Source organism: Pleurodeles waltl, chromosome 4_2 (assembly GCF_031143425.1).
Source record: "Pleurodeles waltl isolate 20211129_DDA chromosome 4_2, aPleWal1.hap1.20221129, whole genome shotgun sequence".
NCBI classification, from domain to species: domain Eukaryota; kingdom Metazoa; phylum Chordata; class Amphibia; order Caudata; family Salamandridae; genus Pleurodeles; species Pleurodeles waltl.
Window position 1 is genome coordinate 818812021 of NC_090443.1, and position 19678 is coordinate 818831698.

The 19678-nt window shown below is 48.6% G+C and overlaps 1 protein-coding gene across 8 annotated transcripts in view; it reads right to left on the bottom strand.

Moving 5' to 3' along the window:
- RAVER2 (ribonucleoprotein, PTB binding 2) overlaps positions 1-19678 on the bottom strand; it is a 371062-nt gene that overhangs the window by 36894 nt on the left and 314490 nt on the right. For 6 of the 8 annotated variants that reach the window (XM_069232507.1, XM_069232511.1, XM_069232510.1 and 3 more), the window contains exons 13-14: positions 4041-4076; positions 3822-3965 (exon numbers count right to left, since the gene is read on the bottom strand). In XM_069232507.1, the coding sequence (XP_069088608.1) occupies positions 3822-3965; positions 4041-4076 (180 nt within the window). The remainder of the gene's footprint in view (positions 1-3821; positions 3966-4040; positions 4077-19678) is intronic. The other 2 variants (XM_069232514.1, XM_069232512.1) reach the window with 1 other exon arrangement.

Consider the following 19678-nt stretch of genomic DNA (forward strand, 5'->3'; position numbering starts at 1 on the left):
GAGCCGTCTTCTGCCTCTGCATGTTGTTAAGCACCCATCTCTGTCTCTCTCCCATCCTCAATGTCTTCAACGTGGAAATGGCACAGGCGTTGAGGTCATCGCTTTGATGGTCATTAGAGCAGGCAGAGCTTGTAGACTGGGTGTTGGTCTGTAGGAAGTTGGCTCTGTATGTGCTATTTCAAAGTAAGGAATAGCATGCACAGAGTCCAAGGGTTCCCCTTAGAGGTAAGATAGAGGCAAAAAGAGATAATACTAATGCTCTATTTTGTGGTAGTGTGGTCGAGCAGTAGGCTTATCAAAGGAGTAGTGTTAAGCATTTGTTGTACATACACACAGGCAATAAATGAGGAACACACAGAGACAAATCCAGCCAATAGGTTTTGTTATAGAAAAATATATTTTCTTAGTTTATTTTAAGAACCACAGGTTCGAATTCTACATGTAATATCTCATTTGAAAGGTATTGCAGGTAAGTACTTTAGGAACTTTGAATCATTATATTAGCATGTATACTTTTTACATAAAACACAAATAGCTGTTTTAAAAGTGGACACAGTGCAATTTTCACAGTTCCTGGGGGAGGTAAAGTAATGTTAGTTTTAACAGGTAAGTAAGTCACTTACAGGTTTCAGTTTTGGGTCCAAGGTAGCCCACCGTTGGGGGTTCAGAGCCACCCCAAAGTTAACACACCAGCAGCTCAGGGCCGGTCAGGTGCAAAGGTCAAAGAGGTGCCCAAAACACATAGGCTTCAATGGAGAGAAGGGGGTGCCCCGGTTCCAGTCTGCCAGCAGGTAAGTACCCGCGTCTTCGGAGGGCAGACCAGGGGGGTTTTGTAGGGCACCGGGGGGGACACAAGTCAGCACAAAAAGTACACCCTCAGCAGCGCGGGGGCGGCCGGGTGCAGTGTGCAAACATGCGTCGGGTTTTCTGTTGATTTCAATGGGAGACCAAGGGGTCTCTTCAGCGGTGCAGGCAGGCAAGGGGGGGGGGCTCCTCGGGGTAGCCACCACCTGGGCAAGGGAGAGGGCCTCCTGGGGGTCACTCCTGCACAGGAGTTCCGTTCCTTTAGGTGCTGGGGGCTGCGGGTGCAGGGTCTTTTCCAGCCGTCGGGAAATGGAGTTCAGGCAGTTGCGGTCAGGGGGAGCCTCGGGATTCCCTCTGCAGGCGTCGCTGTGGGGCTCAGGGGGGACAACTTTGGTTACTCACAGTCTTGGAGTCGCCGGAGGGTCCTCCCTGAGGTGTTGGTTCTCCACCAGTCGAGTCGGGGTCGCCGGGTGCAGTGTTGCAAGTCTCACGCTTCTTGCGGGGAGTTGCAGGGGTCTTTAAATCCACTCCTTGAAACAAAGCTGCAGTTCTTTTGGAGCAGTGCCGCTGTCCTCTGGAGTTTCTTGTCTTTCGTGAAGCAGGGCAGTCCTCAGAGGATTCAGAGGTCGCTGGTCCCTTGGAAAGCGTCGCTGGAGCAGGTTTCTTTGGAAGGCAGGAGACAGGCCGGTGAGTCTGGGGCCAAAGCAGTTGGTGTCTTCTGTTCTTCCTCTGCAGGGTTTTTTTCAGCTCAGCAGTCCTCTTCTTCTTGTAGTTTCAGGAATCTAAGTTTTAGGTTCAGGGGAGCCCTTAAATACTAAATTTAAGGGCGTGTTTAGGTCTGGGGGGTTAGTAGCCAATGGCTACTAGCCCTGAGGGTGAGTACACCCTCTTTGTGCCTCCTCCCAAGGGGAGGGGGGCACATCCCTAATCCTATTGGGGGAATCCTCCATCTGCAAGATGGAGGATTTCTAAAAGTTACAGTCACTTCAGCTCAGGACACCTTAGGGGCTGTCCTGACTGGCCAGTGACTCCTCCTTGTTTTTCTCATTATTTTCTCCGGCCTTGCTGCCAAAAGTGGGGGCCGTGGCCGGAGGGGGCGGGCAACTCCACTAGCTGGAGTGTCCTGCGGTGTTGGAACAAAGGGGTGAGCCTTTGAGGCTCACTGCCAGGTGTTACAGCTCCTGCCTGGGGGAGGTGTTAGCATCTCCACCCAGTGCAGGCTTTGTTACTGGCCTCAGAGTGACAAAAGCACTCTCCCCATGGGGCCAGCAACATGTCTCTAGTGTGGCAGGCTGCTGGAACCAGTCAGCCTACACAGATAGTTGGATACAGTTTCAGGGGGCACCTCTAAGGTGCCCTCTGGGGTGTGTTTCACAATAAAATGTACAGTGTGCATTTATTGTGCTGAGAAGTTTGATACCAAACTTCCCAGTTTTCAGTGTAGCCATTATGGTGCTGTGGAGTTCGTGTTTGACAGACTCCCAGACCATATACTCTTATGGCTACCCTGCACTTACAATGTCTAAGGTTTGGCTTAGACACTGTAGGGGCACAGTGCTCATGCACTGGTGCCCTCACCTATGGTATAGTGCACCCTGCCTTAGGGCTGTAAGGCCTGCTAGAGGGGTGTCTTACCTATACTGCATAGGCAGTGAGAGGCTGGCATGGCACCCTGAGGGGAGTGCCATGTCGACTTACTCATTTTGTTCTCACTAGCACACACAAGCTGGTAAGCAGTGTGTCTGTGCTGAGTGAGGGGTCTCCAGGGTGGCATAAGACAGGCTGCAGCCCTTAGAGACCTTCCCTGGCATCAGGGCCCTTGGTACCAGAGGTACCAGTTACAAGGGACTTACCTGGATGCCAGGGTGTGCCAATTGTGGATACAAAAGTACAGGTTAGGGAAAGAACACTGGTGCTGGGGCCTGGTTAGCAGGCCTCAGCACACTTTCAATTCAAAACAGAGCATCAGCAAAGGCAAAAAGTCAGGGGGCAACCATGCCAAGGAGGCATTTCCTTACATGGTCCTTCTATGCAAATTTGTGGTGGCAATTCAGACAGAACTAGAATCTAGTCTTGTCCATTAGGCCGCACAGGGAGCCCCCGTGTCTGGGCATTCTCGAAATCCGAGAAAAAAAATGTCTTTCCCTCTCGATTTCTCCTCTGAATATCTCCATCGATGCTCGTCTCAGATTTTTATGACAACTTTCGGCAAACTTCTCACGAACTTCTTTGCAAACTTTTTCTTCCTCAAGTTGGAGCCTTCAGCCAAGCATCTTGACCCCACAGCGGAAAACAAGAATCTGAAGATGGCGGACTAACTTAGCAGCTTCCAGGGGAGGGCGTATGACGTCACAGGAAGCATCAAATAGAGGATGAGTTGACGCCCAACAACAACAACAACAAAAAAATAAAAGATAGACTACAAGAATTTGGAGAATTCCGGATCCAACCAATAGATGGCAGAATAATGCACAGCATGTGAATACAGAAAAGATTGACAATGCAAAACTTTAATGTCCTCTAAGGGGAGCACTAGGTATTTTTTGTTACAATGTTTGATTCTTGTATTGGGACTTGTGTTTCTCAAGTTATTTTGTTCTGTTTCTCTTATTGGATTGTTTCTGATATTTGTGCATTACTCTTGAAATCTTAGAACTGATTGATTGCCTTTAGAATTGGAATTTATTCTTTTAAAAATTTGTTTTTTTCTTATCCACCATGTATTTGGGCACTTTTAATAAACTCAAGAGGAAACAGCAAACTCATATAGTAGTATAAAATCTGGTTTTAGTGAGTGGTGCTTAATTTTGAATACATTGTATTATTTTGCTAGGTCATATAAATTACACAATATTTTGGAAGCATAATCTTTAATACAGCACACAAAAGAATGATCAATTCGACTGTTTAAGAAGAAGAAAAAAATTACTGTGTGCTTGTAATAAATAAAGGGACATCGCACATCGCTGATGTTAATTTGAGAGAAATATGGATTATACTTCAAAAGTATACTTTACCATTAGCAGTGGATTCTGAGACGCTGATTGTAAGCTTGACTGCAGGATGGCCTGTGGCTGGTAGGTTTCTTGACTACCAGTGTAATATGAAGGCATTACATGCAAGTAGGTATTGTAATCTCCATAAGCTGCAGTGGTAGGTACCTAAATACAGAAAGTGATGATTAAGATGTTATATTAACAAACAATAGGCAATGTAGTATAATTGTGTAAGCTTACTTGATTATAGTATTCATCAGATCCTGGTGGGCACAGCTGGAAAAAAAATATATATATCATCGATCTAAAGTGAGGAAAAGCAATATATATATATCCTCCAAACATACATACAAGTTTTATGGAGACAGCTCACTGTAGACATGGAAACAAAATAAAAGTACCTTTACGGTGATTCAATCTCCAGTCAAGGCTGGATGCCCAGCTACCTAGTTGTGGGACTGGAACCCACCTTCGAAAACTGTTCATCAAAGCTGAGTATACTTTGATGCAATCATGTGGTATTTGCCCAGGAGGTTACACACCGGACTAGGAAAACTGTACTGAACATAAAGCTATCTTTCCCCTTTCTTAATTTGTATTAGCAGAACTATGCACTGCTCCTAGAGGGATGCATCAGAAGCCACTGTCTACAGAATACATAAGGAGTCCATACTGATATCTTGTTCATAGATTTGAGGCAAAGAGGTTTGAAAAACAAGACTGAAGTTGCGTTGACAGAGGCAATGAGCACAGACATTAATGAAAGATGACTGTAGGAAGTTGGCTCTGTATGCACTATTTCAAAGTAAGGAATAGTATGCACAGAGTCCAAGGGTTCCCCTTAGAGCAGTGGTTCCCAAACTTTTTCGATCCCCGGCTCCTTTGACCTATTGGCCGTGTTGGCCACGGCTCCCCATTATGTTACTTTTTTTTGGCGGGTGGGGGAACGTAATCCCAGCCTGTACCTGTACCTACACTAATTACAGTTTGACTTCTTAATTCTCTCGTTCAGGTTCCTGAAAACCATTTATTTTAAATTATTTCTTTTCTTTTGTCATAGGGATATTATTAATGGTACTCTGGCGCCCTCCGCTGGTCACAATAATTAATGCAGGGGGTTTTGTTTCCAAAACCACGGTGAAAAGCTACCGATTAAAAGCACCTCCGAGTGGTTTCCAGACTGTGTGCGGCGCCCCTGGCTAATTTTGACGGCGCACCAAGGAGCCGCGGCGCACAGTTTGGGAACCACTGCCTTAGAGGTAAGATAGTGGCAAAAAGAGATAATACTAATGCTCTATTTTGTGGTAGTGTGGTCGAGCAGTAGGCTTATCAAAGGAGTAGTGTTAAGCATTTGTTGTACATACACACAGGCAATAAATGAGGAACACACACTCGGAGACTAATCCAGCCAATAGGTTTTGTTATAGAAAAATATATTTTCTTAGTTTATTTTAAGAACCACAGGTTCAAATTCTACATGTAATATCTCATTTGAAAGGTATTGCAGGTAAGTACTTTAGGAACTTTGAATAATCACAATAGCATATATATTTTTCACATAAAACACATATAGCTATTTTAAAAGTGGACACAGTGCAATTTTCACAGTTCCTGGGGGAGGTAAGTTAATGTTAGTTCTTGCAGGTAAGTAAACCACCTATGGGGTTCAAATTGGGGTCCAAGGTAGCCCACCGTTGGGGGTTCAGAGCTACCCCAAAGTTACCACACCAGCAGCTCAGGGCCGGTCAGGTGCAGAGTTCAAAGTGGTGCCCAAAACGCATAGGCTTCAATGGAGAAGGGGGTGCCCCGGTTCCAGTCTGCCAGCAGGTAAGTACCGGCGTCTTCGGAGGGCAGACCAGGGGGGTTTTGTAGGGCACCGGGGGGGACACAAGTCAACACAAAAAAGTACACCCTCAGCAGCAAGGGGGCGGCCGGGTGCAGTGTGCCAACATGCGTCGGGTTTTCAATAGGTTTCAATGAGAGACCAAGGGGTCTCTTAAGTGATGCAGGCAGGCAAGGGGGGGCTCCTCGGGGTAGCCACCACCTGGGCAAGGGAGAGGGCCTCCTGGGGGTCACTCCTGCACTGGAGTTCCGATCCTTCAGGTCCTGGGGGCTGCGGGTGCAGGGTCTCTTCCAGGCGTCAGGATTTTAGAGTCAGGCAGTCGCGGTCAGGGGGAGCCTCGGGATTCCCTCTGCAGGCGTCGCTGTGGGGGCTCAGGGGGGACAACTTTGGTTACTCATAGTCTTGGAGTCGCCGGGGGGTCCTCCCTGTAGCGTTGTTTCTTCACCAGTCGAGTCGGGGTCGCCGGGTGCAGTGTTGCAAGTCTCACGCTTCTGGCGGGGATTGCAGGGGTCTTTAAAGCTGCTCTTCTGGAAACAAAGTTGCAGTCTTTGTTGAACAGGGCCGCTGTTCTCGGGAGTTTCTTGGTCTTTTTAGAGCAGGTCAGTCCTCTGAGGATTCAGAGGTCGCTGGTCCTGGGGAAAGCGTCGCTGGAGCAGTTTTCTTCCGAAGGGGGGAGACAGGCCGGTAGGGCTGGGGCCAAAGCAGTTGGTGTCTCCGTCTTCTCTGCAGGGTTTTTCAGCTCAGCAGTCCTCTTCTTCTTAAGTTGCAGGAATCTGATTTCCTAGGTTCAGGGGAGCCCCTAAATACAGAATTTAGGGGTGTGTTTAGGTCAGGGAGGGCAGTAGCCAATGGCTACTAGCCCTAAGGGTGGCTACACCCTCTTTGTGCCTCCTCCCAAGGGGAGGGGGTCACATTCCTATCCCTATTGGGGGGATCCTCCATCTGCAAGATGGAGGATTCCTAAAAGTCGGAGTCACTTCAGCTCAGGTTGCCTTAGGGGCTGTCCTGACTGGTCAGTGACTCCTCCTTGTTTTTCTCCTTATCTCCTCCGGCCTTGCCGCCAAAAGTGGGGCCGTGGCCGGAGGGGGCGGGCAACTCCACTAGCTGGAATGCCCTGTGGTGCTGGAACAAAGGGGGTGAGCCTTTGAGGCTCACCGCCAGGTGTTACAGCTCCTGCCTGGGGGAGCTGATAGCATCCCCACCCAGTGCAGGCTTTGTTACTAGCCACAGAGTGACAAAGGCCCTCTCCCCATGTGGCCAGCAACATGTGTCGAGTGTGGCAGGCTGCTGGAACCAGTCGGATAAGGTTTCAGGGGGCACCTCTAAGGTGCCCTCTGGGGGGTATTTTACAATAAAATGTACACTGGCATCAGTGTGCATTTATTGTTCTGAGAAGTTTGATACCAAACTTCCCAGTTTTCAGTGTAGCCATTATGGTGCTGTGGAGTTCGTGTTTGACAGACTCCCAGACCATATACTCTTATGGCTACCCTGCACTTACAATGTCTAAGGTTTGGCTTAGACACTGTAGGGGCACAGTGCTCATGCACTGGTGCCCTCACCTATGGTATAGTGCACCCTGCCTTAGGGCTGTAAGGCCTGCTAGAGGGGTGACTTATCTATACTGCATAGGCAGTGTGAGGTTGGCATGGCACCCTGAGGGGAGTGCCATGTCGACTTGCTTGTTTTGTCCTCACCAGCACACACAAGCTGGCAAGCAGTGTGTCTGTGCTGAGTGAGGGGTCCCCAGGGTGGCCTAAACATGCTGCAGTTCTTAGAGACCTTCCCTGGCATCAGGGCCCTTGGTACCGGGGGTACCAGTTACAAGGGACTTACCTGGATGCCAGGGTGTGCCAATTGTGAAAACAAAAGTACAGGTTAGGGAAAGAACGCTGGGGCCTGGTTAGCAGGCCTCAGCACACTTTCAATTCAAAACATAGCATCAGCAAAGGCAAAAAGTCAGGGGGTAACCATGCCAAGGAGGCATTTCCTTACAATGACTGAAGAACAAAACAGAAGGAAACATACATAACTGTAAGGATAACTTTGCAGAAGATCCATGTTGTAGTCACAGGTTGTGCATAGCCCATCTGCCTATGTTTGGCCTCCGAATGTGCAATTTGTTTTCTCAATTTTTTGTTTGGACACCCACGGGAGGTGTGCCCCAAATAACAGGGTCAAGACTGATTTGCATATGGCTGGGTCCAAACTGGGTTGGCATGGTGTGCAAAAAAACAATGGATTAAACTCAGATCTGTGTGACAGGGGGGTGAATGTTTGCATTGTTTAGCATTCCGTCCGTCATCTGTTCTTTTTCCAAATCACTCCTATGTCAATTAAAAACCCAGATTGCACTTTTAGAGCACAATTCTATCACGTTATTGAGTAGCACATGTATGCTGCTAAAGTGTCTGTGTATACAAGTTGTAGGAAGTTGGCTCTGTATGTGCTATTTCAAAGTAAGGAATAGCATGCAGAGAGTCCGAGGGTTCCCCTTAGAGGTAAGATAGTGGCAAAAAGAGATAATACTAATGCTCTATTTTGTGGTAGTGTGGTCGAGCAGTAGGCTTATCAAAGGAGTAGTGTTAAGCATTTGTTGTACATACACACAGGCAATAAATGAGGAACACACACTCAGAGACAATTCCAAGCCAATAGGTTTTGTTATAGAAAAATATCTCTTCTTAGTTTATTTTAAGAACCACAGGTTCAAATTTTACATGTAATATCTCATTTGAAAGGTATTGCAGGTAAGTACTCTAGGAACTTTGAAATATTACTTTAGCATGTATACTTTTTACATAAAACACAATAAGCTGTTTTAAAAGTGGACACAGTGCAATTGTCACAGTTCCTGGGGGAGGTAAGTTTTTGTTAGTTTTGTCAGGTAAGTAAATCACTTACAAGTCTCAGGTTTGGGTCCAAGGTAGCCCACCGTTGGGGGTTCAGAGCAACCCCAAAGTTATCACACCAGCAGCTCAGGGCCGGTCAGGTGCAAAGGTCAAAGAGGTGCCCAAAACACATAGGCTTCAATGGAGAGAAGGGGGTGCCCCGGTTCCAGTCTGCCAGCAGGTAAGTACCCGCGACTTCGGAGGGCAGACCAGGGGGGTTTTGTAGGGCACCGGGGGGGACACAAGTCAGCACAAAAAGTACACCCTCAGCAGCGCGGGGGCGGCCGGGTGCAGTGTGCAAGTCTCACGCTTCTTGCGGGGAGTTGCAGGGGTCTTTAAATCTGCTCCTTGTAACAAAGTTGCAGTTCTTTTGGAGCAGTGCCGCTGTCCTCGGGAGTTTCTTGTCTTTTTCGAAGCCGGGCAGTCCTCAGAGGATTCAGAGGTCGCTGGTCCCTTGGAAAGCGTCGCTGGAGCAGGTTTCTTTGGAAGGCAGGAGACAGGCCGGTAAGTCTGGGGCCAAGGCAGTTGGTGTCTTCTGTTCTTCCTCTGCAGGGGTTTGTCAGCTCAGCAGTCCTTCTTCTTGTTAATTGCAGGAATCTAAATTCTTAGGTTCAGGGGAGCCCTTAAATACTAAATTTAAGGGCGTGTTTAGGTCTGGGGGGTTAGTAGCCAATGGCTACTAGCCCTGAGGGTGGGTACACCCTCTTTGTGCCTCCTCCCAAGGGGTGGTGGGTCACATTCCTATCCCTATTGGGGGAATCCTCCTTCTACAAGATGGAGGATTTCTAAAAGTCAGAGTCACCTCAGCTCAGGACACCTTAGGGGCTGTCCTGACTGGCCAGTGACTCCTCCTTGTTTTTCTCATTATCTCTCCTGGACTTGCCGCCAAAAGTGGGGGCTGTGTCCAGGGGGCGGGCATCTCCACTAGCTGGAGTGCCCTGGGGCATTGTAACACGAATCTTGAGCCTTTGAAGCTCGCTGCTAGGTGTTACAGTTCCTGCAGGGGGGAGGTGTGAAGCACCTCCACCCAGAGCAGGCTTTGTTTCTGTCCTCAGAGAGCACAAAGGCTCTCACCGCATGAGGTCCGACACTCGTCTCTCAGCAGCAGGCTGGCACAGACCAGTCAGTCCTGCACTGAACAATTGGGTAAAATACAGGGGGTGTCTCTAAGATGCCCTCTGTGTGCATTTTTTAATAAATCCAACACTGGCATCAGTGTGGGTTTATTATTCTGAGAAGTTTGATACCAAACTTCCCAGTATTCAGTGTAGCCTTTATGGAGCTGTGGAGTTCGTTTTTGACAGACTCCCAGACCGTATTCTCTTATGGCTACTGTAGGAAGTTGGCTCTGTATGTGCTATTTCAAAGTAAGGAATAGCATGCACAGAGTCCAAGGGTTCCCCTTAGAGGTAAAATAGTGGTAAAAAGAGATAATACTAATGCTCTATTTTGTGGTAGTGTGGTCGAGCAGTAGGCCTATCCAAGGAGTAGTGTTAAGCATTTGTTGTACATACACATAGGCAATAAATGAGGTACGCACACTCAGAGACAAATCCAGCCAATAGGTTTTGTTATAGAAAAATATATTTTCTTAGTTTATTTTAAGAACCACAGGTTCAAATTTTACATGTAATAGCTCATTTGAAAGGTATTGCAGGTAAGTACTCTAGAAACATTGAATCATTACATAAGCATGTATACTTTTCACATAAAACACAATAAGCTGTTTTAAAAGTGGACACTTAGTGCAATTTTCACAGTTCCTGGGGGAGGTAAGTTATTGTTAGTTTTCACAGGTAAGTAAGTCACTTACAGTTTTCAGTTTTTGGTCCAAGGTAGCCCACCGTTGGGGGTTCAGAGCAACCCCAAAGTTATCACACCAGCAGCTCAGGGCCGGTCAGGTGCAAAGGTCAAAGAGGTGCCCAAAACACATAGGCTTCAATGGAGAGAAGGGGGTGCCCCGGTTCCAGTCTGCCAGCAGGTAAGTACCCGCGTCTTCGGAGGGCAGACCAGGGGGGTTTTGTAGGGCACCGGGGGGGACACAAGTCAGCACAGAAAGTACACCCTCAGCAGCGCGGGGGCGGCCGGGTGTAGTGTGCAAACACGCGTCGGGTTTCCTTCAGTTTTCAATGGGAGACCAAGGGGTCTCTTCAGCGGTGCAGGCAGGCAAGGGGGGGGGCTCCTCGGGGTAGCCACCACCTAGGCAAGGGAGAGGGCCTCCTGGGGGTCACTCCTGCACAGAAGTTTCGTTTCTTTAGTGGCTGGGGGCTGCGGGTGCAGGGTCTTTTCCAGCCGTCGGGAAATGGAGTTCAGACAGTCACGGTCAGGGGGAGCCTGGGGATTCCCTCTGCAGGCGTCGCTGTGGGGGCTCAGGGAGGACAACTTTGGTTACTCACAGTCGTAGTCGCCGGAGGGTCCTCCCTGAGTTGGTTGTTCTCCACCAGTCGAGTCGGGGTCGCCGGGTGCAGTGTTGCAAGTCTCACGCTTCTTGCGGGGAGTTGCAGGGGTCTTTAAATCTGCTCCTTGTAACAAAGTTGCAGTTCTTTTGGAGCAGTGCCGCTGTCCTCGGGAGTTTCTCGTCTTTTTCAAAGCAGGGCAGTCCTCAGAGGATTCAGAAGTCGCTGGAGCAGGTTTCTTTGGAAGGCAGGAGACAGGCCGGTAAGTCTGGGGCCAAGGCAGTTGGTGTCTTCTGTTCTTCCTCTGCAGGGGTTTGTCAGCTCAGCAGTCCTTCTTCTTGTAGTTGCAGGAATCTAATTTCTAGGTTCAGGGAGAGCCCTTAAATACTAAATTTAAGGGCGTGTTTAGGTCTGGGGGGTTAGTAGCCAATGGCTACTAGCCCTGAGGGTGAGTACACCCTCTTTGTGCCTCCTCCCAAGGGGAGGGGGGGTCACATCCCTAATCCTATTGGGGGAATCCTCCATCTGCAAGATGGAGGATTTCTAAAAGTTAGAGTCACTTCAGCTCAGGACACCTTAGGGGCTGTCCTGACTGGCCAGTGACGACTCCTTGTTGCTTTCTTTGTTTCCTCCAGCCTTGCTGCCAAAAGTGGGGGCCGTGGCCGGAGGGGGCGGGCAACTCCACTAAGCTGGAGTGTCCTGCGGTGCTGTGACAAAGGGGTGAGCCTTTGAGGCTCACCGCCAGGTGTTACAGCTCCTGCCTGGGGGAGGTGTTAGCATCTCCACCCAGTGCAGGCTTTGTTACTGGCCTCAGAGTGACAAAGGCACTCTCCCCATGGGGCCAGCAACATGTCTCTAGTGTGGCAGGCTGCTGGAACCAGTCAGCCTACACAGATAGTCGGTTAAGTTTCAGGGGGCACCTCTAAGGTGCCCTCTGTGGTGTATTTTACAATAAAATGTACACTGGCATCAGTGTGCATTTATTGTGCTGAGAAGTTTGATACCAAACTTCCCAGTTTTCAGTGTAGCCATTATGGTGCTGCGGAGTTCGTGTAAAACAGACTCCCAGACCATATACTCTTATGGCTACCCTGCACTTACAATGTCTAAGGTTTTGCTTAGACACTGAAGGGGCACAGTGCTCATGCACTGGTACCCTCACCTATGGTATAGTGCACCCTGCCTTAGGGCTGTAAGGCCTGCTAGAGGGGTGTCTTACCTATACTGCATAGGCAGTGAGAGGCTGGCATGGCACCCTGAGGGGAGTGCCATGTCGACTTACTCATTTTGTTCTCACTAGCACACACAAGCTGGTAAGCAGTGTGTCTGTGCTGAGTGAGGGGTCTCCAGGGTGGCATAATTCATGCTGCAGCCCTTAGAGACCTTCCCTGGCATCAGGGCCCTTGGTACCAGAGGTACCAGTTACAAGGGACTTATCTGGATGCCAGGGTGTGCCAATTGTGGAATCAAAAGTACAGGTTAGGGAAAGAACACTGGTGCTGGGGCCTGGTTAGCAGGCCTCAGCACACTTTCAATTCAAAACATAGCATCAGCAAAGGCAAAAAGTCAGGGGGTAACCATGCCAAGGAGGCATTTCCTTACACAACCCCTCCCCCCCCCCAAACGAAAGAGGAGGAGACTAACCTTTCCCAAGAGAGTCTTCATTGTCTAAGTGGAAGAACCTGGAAAGGCCATCTGCATTGGCATGGGCAGTCCCAGGTCTGTGTTCCACTATAAAGTCCATTCCCTGTAGGGAGATGGACCACCCCAACAGTTTTGGATTTTCACCTTTCATTTGCATCAGCCACCTGAGAGGTCTGTGGTCAGTCTGAACTAGGAAGTGAGTACCAAAGAGGTATGGTCTCAGCTTCTTCAGGGACCAAACCACAGCAAAGGCCTCCCTCTCAATGGCACTCCAACGCTGCTCCCTGGGGAGTAACCTCCTGCTAATGAAAGCAACAGGCTGGTCAAGGCCATCATCATTTGTTTGGGACAAAACTGCCCCTATCCCATGTTCAGAGGCATCTGTTTGCACAATGAATTGCTTGGAGTAATCTGGAGCTTTTAGAACTGGTGCTGTGCACATAGCTTGCTTCAGGGTGTCAAAGGCTGTTGGCATTCTACAGTCCAGTTTACTTTCTTGGGCATTTTCTTGGAGGTGAGTTCTGTGAGGGCTGTCACAATGGATCCATATCCCTTCACAAACCTCCTATAGTACCCAGGCAAGCCAAGGAATGCCCTGACTTGAGTCTGGGTTTTTGGAGCTGCCCAGTCCAGAATAGTCTGGATCTTAGGCTGGAGTGGCTGAACTTGGCCTCCACCTACAAGGTGTCCCAAGTAAACCACAGTTCCCTGCCCTATCTGGCATTTGGATGCCTTGATAGAGAGGCCTGCAGATTGCAGAGCCTTCAAAACCTTCTTCAGGTGGACCAGGTGATCCTGCCAGGTGGAGCTGAAGACAGCAATATCGTCAAGATAAGCTGCACTACAGGATTCCAGCCCAGCAAGGACTTGATTCACCAGCCTTTGGAAGGTGGCAGGGGCATTCTTTAAACCAAAGGGCATAACAGTGAACTGATAATGCCCATCAGGTGTGGAGAATGCTGTCTTTTCTTTTGCTCCAGGGGCCATTTTGATTTGCCAGTACCCTGCTGTTAAGTCAAAGGTACTTAAGAATTTGGCAGCCCCTAATTTGTCTATGAGCTCATCAGCTCTAGGAATGGGATGGGCATCTGTCTTGGTGACAGAGTTGAGACCTCTGTAGTCCACACAAAACCTCATCTCTCTCTTTCCATCTTTGGTGTGAGGTTTGGGGACTAAGACCACTGGGCTAGCCCAGGGGCTGTCAGAGTGCTCTATTACTCCCAATTCCAGCATCTTGTGGACTTCCACCTTGAGGCTTTCCTTAACTTGATCAGACTGTCTAAATATTTTGTTTTTGACAGGCATGCTGTCTCCTGTGTCCACATCATGGGTACACAGGTGTGTCTGACCAGGGGTTAGGGAAAAGAGTTCAGCAAACTGTTGCAGGACCTTCCTACAGTCAGCTTGCTGTTGGCCAGAGAGGGTGTCTGAGTAGATCACTCCATCCACTGAGCCATCTTTAGGGTCTGATGAGAGGAGATCAGGGAGAGGCTCACTCTCAGCTTCCTGGTCCTCATCTGTTACCATCAACAGATTTACATCAGCCCTGTCATGGAAGAGCTTAAGGCGGTTCACATGGATCACCCTCTTGGGGCTCCTGCTTGTGCCCAGGTCCACCAGGTAGGTGACCTGACTCTTCCTCTCTAGTACTGGGTAAGGGCCACTCCATTTGTCCTGAAGTGCCCTGGGAGCCACAGGCTCCAGAACCCAGACTTTCTGCCCTGGTGGAAATTCAACCAGTGCAGCCTTTTGGTCATACCACAACTTCTGGAGTTGTTGGCTGGCCTCAAGGTTTTTACTTGCCTTTTCCATGTACTCTGCCATTCTTGAGCGAAGGCCAAGTACATAGTCCACTATGTCTTGTTTAGGCTCATGAAGAGGTCTCTCCCAGCCTTCTTTAACAAGAGCAAGTGGTCCCCTTACAGGGTGGCCAAACAGAAGTTCAAAGGGTGAGAATCCTACTCCCTTCTGAGGCACCTCTCTGTAAGCTAAAAGCAGACATGGCAGGAGGACATCCCATCTCCTTTTGAGTTTTTCTGGGAGCCCCATGATCATGCCCTTTAATGTCTTGTTGAATCTCTCAACAAGGCCATTAGTTTGTGGATGATATGGTGTAGTGAATTTATAAGTCACTCCACACTCATTCCACATGTGTTTTAGGTAAGCTGACATGAAGTTGGTACCTCTGTCAGAAACCACCTCCTTAGGGAAGCCCACTCTGGTAAAGATACCAATGAGGGCCTTGGCTACTGCAGGGGCAGTAGTCGACCTAAGGGGAATAGCTTCAGGATACCTAGTAGCATGATCCACTACTACTAGGATGTAAATGTTTCCTGAGGCTGTGGGAGGTTCTAGTGGACCAACTATGTCCACACCCACTCTTTCAAAGGGGACCCCCACCACTGGAAGTGGAATGAGGGGGGCCTTTGGATGCCCACCTGTCTTACCACTGGCTTGACAGGTGGGGCAGGAGAGGCAAAACTCCTTAACCTTCTGGGACATATTGGGCCAGTAGAAGTGGTTGACTAACCTCTCCCACGTCTTGGTTTGTCCCAAATGCCCAGCAAGGGGAATATCATGGGCTAAGGTCAGAATAAACTCTCTGAAACCCTGAGGCACTACCACTCTCCTAGTGGCACCAGGTTTGGGATCTCTTGCCTCAGTGTACAGGAGTCCATCTTCCCAATAGACCCTATGTGTTCCATTTTTCTTGCCTTTGGACTCTTCAGCAGCTTGCTGCCTAAGGCCTTCAAGAGAGGGACAGGTTTCTAGTCCCTTACACAACTCTTCCCTTGAGGGTCCTCCTGGGCCCAAGAGCTCAACCTGATAAGGTTCCAGCTCCATAGGCTCAGTTCCCTCAGAGGGCAGAACGTCTTCCTGAGAAGAGAGGTTCTCTTTTTGGTGTTGTGTTGCAGCTGGTTTCCCAGCTGACTTTCCTTTTCTCTTGGTAGGCTGGGCCATTTTTCCAGACTCCAGCTCTACTTTTTCACCCTGTGCCTTGCACTGTGCCCTAGTCTTGACACACACCAGTTCAGGGATACCCAGCATGGCTGCATGGGTTTTCAGTTCTACCTCAGCCCATGCTGAGGACTCCAGGTCGTTTCCAAGCAAACAGTCTACTGGGATATTTGAGGAGACCACCACCTGTTTCAGGCCATTGACCCCTCCCCACTCTAAAGTTACCATAGCCATGGGATGTACTTTAGTCTGATTGTCAGCGTTGGTGACTGGATAAGTTTGTCCAGTCAGGTATTGGCCAGGGGAAACCAGTTTCTCTGTCACCATGGTGACACTGGCACCTGTATCCCTCAGGCCCTCTACACTTGTCCCATTAATTAAGAGCTGCTGCCTGTATTTTTGCATGTTAGGGGGCCAGGCAGCCAGTGTGGCTAAATCCACCCCACCCTCAGAGACTAATGTAGCTTCAGTGTGACACCTGATTTGCTCTGGGCACACTGTTGATCCCACTTGGAGACTGGCCAGTTTTAGCTGGATGGGAGTTAGAAGTGGTATCTTTCTTGGGACAGGCCTTGTCTCCAGTTTGGTGTCCAGACTGACTACAGTTACGACACCAGGCCTTTTTGGGATCAAAGTTTTTACCCTTGTACCCAGAATTGTTTTGTGAAGAGGCTCTGGGCCCACCCTCCTGTGCAGGTTTTTGGGGGCCTGTAGATGACTCTTTACTATTTTTGTTTTTGGCTGTCTCACCACCTTTCCCCTGGGGAGGTTTTGTGACCCCTTTCTTTTGGTCACCCCCTGTGGAAGTTTTGGACACCCTAGTCTTGACCCAATGGTCCGCCTGCTTTCCCAATTCTTGGGGAGAAATTGGTGCTAGGTCCACCAGATGCTGATGCAGTTTATCATTGAAACAATTACTTAATAGGTGTTCTTTCACAAATAAATTGTACAGCCCATCATAATCATTTACACCATTGCCTTGAATCCAACCATCTAGTGTTTTTACGGAGTAGTCTACAAAGTCAACCCAGGTCTGGCTCGAGGATTTTTGAGCCCCCCTGAATCTAATCCTATACTCCTCAGTGGAGAATCCAAAGCCCTCAATCAGGGTACCCTTCATGAGGTCATAAGATTCTGCATCTTTTTTAGAGAGTGTGAGGAGTCTATCCCTACACTTTCCTGTGAACATTTCCCAAAGGAGAGCACCCCAGTGAGATTTGTTCACTTTTCTGGTTTCACAAGCCCTCTCAAAAGCTGTGAACCATTTGGTGATGTCATCACCATCTTCATATTTAGTTACAATCCCTTTGGGGATTTTCAACATGTCAGGAGAATCTCCGACCCTAGTTATGTTGCTGCCACCATTGATGGGTCCTAGGCCCATCTCTTGTCTTTCCCTTTCTATGGCTAGGATCTGTTTTTCCAAAGCCAATCTTTTGGCCATCCTGGCTAACTGGATGTCCTCTTCACTGGAGTTATCCTCAGTGATTTCAGAGAGGCTGGACCCTCCTGTGAGGGAGCCAGCATCTCTGACTATTATTTTTGGAGTCAGGGCTTGAGAAGCCCTGTTCTCCCTAGATAGGACTGGTGGAGGGGATTCTTCCTCCAGTTCACTATCATCCTCCTCTGTGTTATCCACAGAGGGGTTGGCTCTATCATACTCTGCCAACAGCTCCTGGAGCTGTACTTTGGTAGGTCTGGAGCCCTTTGTTATTTTTCTTATGTTACAGAGTGACCTTAGCTCTTTCATCTGGAGATGGAGGTAAGGTGTGGTGTCGAGTTGCACCACATTCATCTCTGTACTAGAAATTATTTTTCTAAAAGTTGGAATGGGTTTAAGAATCTAAAACTAGTTCTAGAATCTAATTCAAACTTTTACAAAATTTTTAAACTCTAAAAGAAATGCTAACAGGGACTAACACAAGGCCCTAGCAGGACTTTAAAGAATTTAGAAAACTTTTCAAATTGCAAAAATCAATTTCTAATGACAATTTTGGAATTTGTCGTGTGATCAGGTATTGGCTGAGTAGTCCAGCAAATGCAAAGTCTTGTACCCCACCGCTGATCCACCAATGTAGGAAGTTGGCTCTGTATGTGCTATTTCAAAGTAAGGAATAGCATGCACAGAGTCCAAGGGTTCCCCTTAGAGGGAAGATAGTGGCAAAAAGAGATAATACTAATGCTCTATTTTGTGGTAGTGTGGTTGAGCAGTAGGCTTATCAAAGGAGTAGTGTTAAGCATTTGTTGTACATACACACAGGCAATAAATGAGGAACACACACTCAGAGACAAATCCAGCCAATAGGTTTTGTTATAGAAAAATATCTCTTCTTAGTTTATTTTAAGAACCACAGGTTCAAATTTTACATGTAATATCTCATTTTAAAGGTATTGCAGGTAAGTACTCTAGGAACTTTGAATCATTACTTTAGCATGTATACTTTTTACATAAAACACAATAAGCTGTTTTAAAAGTGGACACTGTGCAATTTTCACAGTTCCTGGGGGAGGTAAGTTTTTGTTAGTTTTGTCAGGTAAGTAAATCACTTACAAGTCTCAGGTTTGGGTCCAAGGTAGCCCAGCGTTGGGGGTTCAGAGCAACCCCAAAGTTATCACACCAGCAGCTCAGGGCCGGTCAGGTGCAAAGGTCAAAGAGGTGCCCAAAACACATAGGCTTCAATGGAGAGAAGGGGGTGCCCCGGTTCCAGTCTGCCAGCAGGTAAGTACCCGCGTCTTCGGAGGGCAGACCAGGGGGGTTTTGTAGGGCACCGGGGGGGACACAAGTCAGCACAGAAAGTACACCCTCAGCAGCGCGGGGGCGGCCGGGTGCAGTGTGCAAGTCTCACGCTTCTTGCGGGGAGTTGCAGGGGTCTTTAAATCTGCTCCTTGTAACAAAGTTGCAGTTCTTTTGGAGCAGTGCCGCTGTCCTCTGGAGTTTCTTGTCTTTTTCGAAGCCGGGCAGTCCTCAGAGGATTCAGAGGTCGCTGGTCCCTTGAAAAGCGTCGCTGGAGCAGGTTTCTTTGGAAGGCAGGAGACAGGCCGGTAAGTCTGGGGCCAAGGCAGTTGGTGTCTTCTGTTCTTCCTCTGCAGGGGTTTGTCAGCTCAGCAGTCCTTCTTCTTGTTAATTGCAGGAATCTAAATTCTTAGGTTCAGGGGAGCCCTTAAATACAAAATTTAAGGGCGTGTTTAGGTCTGGGGGGTTAGTAGCCAATGGCTACTAGCCCTGAGGGTGGATACACCCTCTTTGTGCCTCCTCCCAAGGGGTGGGGGGTCACATTCCTATCCCTATTGGGGGAATCCTCCTTCTACAAGATGGAGGATTTCTAAAAGTCAGAGTCACCTCAGCTCAGGACACCTTAGGGGCTGTCCTGACTGGCCAGTGACTCCTCTTTGTTTTTCTCATTATCTCTCCTGGACTTGCCGCCAAAAGTGGGGGCTGTGTCCAGGGGGCGGGCATCTCCACTAGCTGGAGTGCCCTGGGGCATTGTAACACGAAGCTTGAGCCTTTGAAGCTCGCTGCTAGGTGTTACAGTTCCTGCAGGGGGGAGGTGTGAAGCACCTCCACCCAGAGCAGGCTTTGTTTCTGTCCTCAGAGAGCACAAAGGCTCTCACCGCATGAGGTCAGACACTCGTCTCTCAGCAGCAGGCTGGCACAGACCAGTCAGTCCTGCACTGAACAATTGGGTAAAATACAGGGGGTATCTCTAAGATGCCCTCTGTGTGCATTTTTTTTATAAATCCAACACTGGCATCAGTGTGGGTTTATTATTCTGAGAAGTTTGATACCAAACTTCCCAGTATTCAGTGTAGCCATTATGGAGCTGTGGAGTTCGTTTTTGACAGACTCCCAGACCGTATTCTCTTATGGCTACCCTGCACTTACAATGTCTAAGGTTTTGCTTAGACACTGTAGGGGCATAGTGCTCATGCACTGGTGCCCTCACCTATGGTATAGTGCACCCTGCCTTAGGGCTGTAAGGCCTACTAGAGGGGTGACTTATCTATACTGCATAGGCAGTGTGAGGTTGGCATGGCACCCTGAGGGGAGTGCCATGTCGACTTACTCGTTTTGTTCTCATCAGCACACACAAGCTGGCAAGCAGTGTGTCTGTGCTGAGTGAGGGGTCCACAGGGTGGCATAAGATA